At 40.7% G+C, this 4,329-nt stretch overlaps 2 protein-coding genes across 2 annotated transcripts in view; one reads left to right on the top strand and one right to left on the bottom strand.

Moving 5' to 3' along the window:
* Positions 1 to 392: 392 nt before the first annotated feature.
* LOC147467412 (chymotrypsin BII-like) lies at positions 393 to 2,327 on the bottom strand. The gene is made up of 7 exons (XM_086531885.1): positions 2,192 to 2,327; positions 1,836 to 1,917; positions 1,579 to 1,723; positions 1,283 to 1,449; positions 1,021 to 1,107; positions 763 to 899; positions 393 to 671 (listed from the first exon to the last, which is right to left on the bottom strand). The coding sequence occupies exons 1-7, from the start codon at positions 2,234 to 2,236 to the stop codon at positions 516 to 518; spliced, it is 819 nt and encodes a 272-aa protein (XP_086388011.1). The 5' UTR covers positions 2,237 to 2,327; the 3' UTR covers positions 393 to 515.
* Positions 2,328 to 3,528: 1,201 nt separating this feature from the next.
* LOC122260951 (chymotrypsin BII-like) overlaps positions 3,529 to 4,329 on the top strand; it is a 1,859-nt gene continuing 1,058 nt past the window's right edge. The window contains exons 1-3 of the mRNA XM_086531884.1: positions 3,529 to 3,646; positions 3,921 to 4,002; positions 4,115 to 4,259. Coding sequence (XP_086388010.1) covers positions 3,563 to 3,646; positions 3,921 to 4,002; positions 4,115 to 4,259 — 311 coding nt within the window. The 5' untranslated portion in view covers positions 3,529 to 3,562. The remainder of the gene's footprint in view (positions 3,647 to 3,920; positions 4,003 to 4,114; positions 4,260 to 4,329) is intronic.

Below are 4,329 nucleotides of genomic sequence, written 5' to 3'. Positions count from 1 at the left end.
AGAGAGAGAGAGAGACCCAACCGAAAGGAGCCCCAACTACTTCGGCCCTGATTGACATAGAGAGCTGTCCTTGGGCTCGTTGGAAAGCCCTCGTCGAGTCGTGTGTCATGTCCATGTCAGCCAGATCGTCGTAAAACGCGTCGTAAAGCTGTACTCAGTTATATTTAGCCCGATTTTTTTTAACGTGCAATTACGTCATGGTGATGGCACCTAAAAAGAAATCTGACAAGATTTTTTTTTTTTTTTTTTGCTAATCGTCCAAGCATTCCGGAAATGTATTTAAAAACGTTATATATCTATATGTACACATTATGCATATTTATTTGTGTACATATAAAAGTTCGTTTATTCCCAGGCCAAGGAACATTTTTTTGTCAAAATAAAAGTCAATGTTAGCTTTGTTTCCGTTTTATTGATTATACATAGAAGTCGTATGCGATGCAACCAAACCTGGAACACTCAAGAAAGAGCCAAAACACGGAGTATCAAAGGCTTGGGCTTCCGTGAAGGTCTGTTCAGGGGGTGACGCCGGTCTTCTGTTCGATCCAGTCCAGGTAGTAGTAGACGCGGGAGAAGGCGTCGGGGTAGCCCGCCTCGCAGCCGGCGGCGGAGCCGAAGGAGGTGATGCCGTAGGTCATGCCGTTGAGGTTGAGGGGGCCGCCAGAGTCACCCTGGAGAGGAACACCATGTATTCGAGCTTTGCAAATATACACAGGAGACATATTGCACAGTGACACAGACAGGGGAAACGTGAACACTTACGTTGCATGTTCCCTTGCCTCCTGTGGAGTCGATGCAGATGACGCCGTTGCCAACAATGCCGTACACGGCGTTGCAGTCGTCGTTGGACATGATGGGGACATCTACCTGACGAAGGACGTCGGAGATACCGCCGGAGCCTGTTTAAAGGGGTTTGGCTTGAAAGTGCAACAGGTCAGGAATAACTGGGATAATTCAGTCAAATCCAGGAGAAATTAACAACAAAACAACTAATCAAGAAGAAAAGCAAGAAGCAATTACTGTCAGAGGGGCGGCCCCATCCTGAAGGGGTGACAGTGGTTCCCACTGAAACGTCGGAGGAAGGCAGCTTGACGGCGGAAATGTTGTCTGTAATGTTACATCGTTCTGGTGATTATTGAGCTAAGGGCGTAACGTTCAACACTTATCGTTTACATTTGTATTGTAACTCACACTGTTATAATTCACTGTTATAATTCACACTGTTATAATTCACTGTTATAATTCACACTGTTATAATTCAAGCCTAAGCTAGCATACAGACCGTTGAATTCAACAGCGCTGGGCAGCTTGATGAGAGCAAGATCGTTAGAGAGGAGGAAAGAGTTCCAGTTCTCGTGAGTGAAGAAGTCGGTGGAGGTCATGGAGACCTGAGTGGCTTCGTTCTCACGAATGTTGTGGGCGCCCATCACGACCTCGACGAAACCGGCACTGGAATTTAACAAACATCATGCCAAGGCTATGCCAATAGCTCATTGTTACCTCGCTCCTAGATTTTGGCCATTATCTTTAGCCGTATACATAGAAACATTGTGGATAGACACTTGAAAGAGAACTCACCCGTCCATGCAGTGAGCGGCCGTCAGGACCCACTCGCTGGAGATGAGGGAACCGCCGCAGAAGTACATGTCGTCGATGAACAGAGCCACCTGGTGGGGCCACGAGTTAGGAACGGCTTCGATGCCGCCCACGATTCTGCTGCCACCTACAAAGCGCACTTTCATTGGCAAATTGAAGGATATGGCACAACCAATACTAGTACGTTAAAGCTTAATTCTTTCCAAGATGCGTTACACCAGAACAAGAGGAACACTGACCATTGGGGGCGGGTCCCACGGGGTCGACGAGGGGCTTGGGGGACTTCCAGTGCCATGGCTTCCCTGCAGCGGGATTGCCGCTCTGCCGTGGAAAATCAGGTCAGGATAAGCTTAGGGTAACCACTTGAAAAGTCATCATTGGATTCACTAGGTGCTAATACCATGTTTGTCTTAAGCGAGATGGTTTACAGAAAAGAAAAGTCACCACACAAGTCCCACGAACTTTTGAACAGGAGCCACGGCTTTTCCAAAACAATGACTTGCTTAAATTGTAGACAATTACCAACAGATACAGTAAAGCAAACTTGAATGCATTGTTTCCTTGTGAGCTCGTGAGAGAAGGAAAAGAAACTCACGGCGGCGGCGATGAAGGCGAGGAGGAGAGCGACTCTGGCGACCATGGTTGCGGTGCTGCTGAGGTGTCCCTGCTTAGCCGCTGCTTAAATACCGAACGCCGCTTTGGACATAATCTTATCTGGGCTTATGGCTAACCCTGAAGAAAACTTCGGGGGAAAATCTTCCACTGCAACGCGGCATTCATAACTGTGATTATCTACTCTCTCGTATATATCCATATTTTTCATTTAAAGAAAGTAAAACGTATAGCAACATGGATTTTCAAATTCACGTACATAGGTGCGTATACACATACACGCATGCGCATACACACATATAAATATGAGTGTGTGTGTTTACATACACATACACAGACACACACACATAATATATATATATATATATATATATATATATATATATATATATATATACCTTTTTTTACACAAATGGGTGCGTATGTAAGTATATGAGAAAAAAAAAAAAAAAAAAAAAAAAAAAAAAAAATATATATATATATATATATATATATATATATATATATATATATATATATATATGTACATACAATATATATATATATATAATATAAATATATATGTATGTATATATACTTATTTACATATATAAGCATATATATGTATATACATATATATATATATATATATATATATATATATATATATATATATATATATTAATATACATACATACATATATATTCATGTATATGTACATATTTATAGATATACATACACATGTATACATATACATGACTGTATATATATAAATATATATACATATATATATATATATATATATATATATATATATATATATACACCATATATATATATATATATATATATGTATATATATATTTGTGTATACATAAATATACATATATATATAATTCTTATTCATGTATATGTATATATATATATATATATATATATATATTCATATATATATGGTGTGTGTATATATAAATATATATGTATATATATAGAGATAGATAGATAGATAGATAGATATAGATATACAGTCATATATATGTATACATGTGTATGTATATATATGTATATATATGAATATATTAGTATATATGTATATCTGTATATATAAGCATAGATATGTATGTATAAATACATATATATGTATATATATATATTTATCATTTCATATCCATGTGTCTGTCTACTTATTTATCCACCTAATTGCCTAAATATGTACATGCATACATACATATAGATAGACAATTCTTCAGCGAACACTGAATTCGAACCGCGCCATGAAGTGGCATCTGCTTCGACTATCGGTGAGATCTCCCAGCTGCGGCCTCCTTGGCTTGAATGTAGGCCTAGATAAGCCTAGCGGCGTTGAGGATATAAATGGCGGCAGGTTTTGTCGTCCTCAGCAGCACCGCAACCATGGTCGCCAGAGTCGCTCTCCTCCTCGCCTTCATCGCCGCCGCCGTGAGTTTCTTTTCCTTCTCTCACGAGCTCACAAGGAAACAATGCATTCAAGTTTGCTTTACTGTATCTGTTGGTAATTGTCTACATTTTAAGCAAGTCATTGTTTTGGAAAAGCCGTGGCTCCTGTTCAAAAGTTCGCGGGACTTGTGTGGTGACTTTTCTTTTCTGTAAACCATCTCGCTTAAGACAAACATGGTATTAGCACCTAGTGAATCCAATGATGACTTTTCAAGTGGTTACCCTAAGCTTATACTGACCTGATTTTCCACGGCAGAGCGGCAATCCCGCTGCAGGGAAGCCATGGCACTGGAAGTCCCCCAAGCCCCTCGTCGACCCCGTGGGACCCGCCCCCAATGGTCAGTGTTCCTCTTGTTCTGGTGTAACGCATCTTGGAAAGAATTAAGCTTTAACGTACTAGTATTGGTTGTGCCATATCCTTCAATTTGCCAATGAAAGTGCGCTTTGTAGGTGGCAGCAGAATCGTGGGCGGCATCGAAGCCGTTCCTAACTCGTGGCCCCACCAGGTGGCTCTGTTCATCGACGACATGTACTTCTGCGGCGGTTCCCTCATCTCCAGCGAGTGGGTCCTGACGGCCGCTCACTGCATGGACGGGTGAGTTCTCTTTCAAGTGTCTATCCACAATGTTTCGATGTATACGGCTAAAGATAATGGCCAAAATCTA

This window comes from Penaeus japonicus, unplaced genomic scaffold (genome assembly GCF_977035675.1).
Source record: "Penaeus japonicus unplaced genomic scaffold, GWHDUDI00000001_assembly GWHDUDI00000036, whole genome shotgun sequence".
Taxonomy (NCBI): Eukaryota; Metazoa; Arthropoda; class Malacostraca; order Decapoda; family Penaeidae; genus Penaeus; species Penaeus japonicus.
This window is presented reverse-complemented; position numbering and strand designations above follow the sequence as displayed.

Excerpts from the sequence above, each read along its gene's own strand:
- LOC147467412 (XM_086531885.1), bottom strand. The coding sequence starts at position 2,236 with ATGGTCGCCAGAGTCGCTCTCCTCCTCGCCTTCATCGCCGCCGCC. Across the intron at positions 1,918-2,191 it reads TCGCCTTCATCGCCGCCGCC|AGCGGCAATCCCGCTGCAGG; the intron begins GTGAGTTTCTTT and ends TTTCCACGGCAG. Across the intron at positions 1,108-1,282 it reads CAGCGCTGTTGAATTCAACG|ACAACATTTCCGCCGTCAAG; the intron begins GTCTGTATGCTA and ends GTAACATTACAG.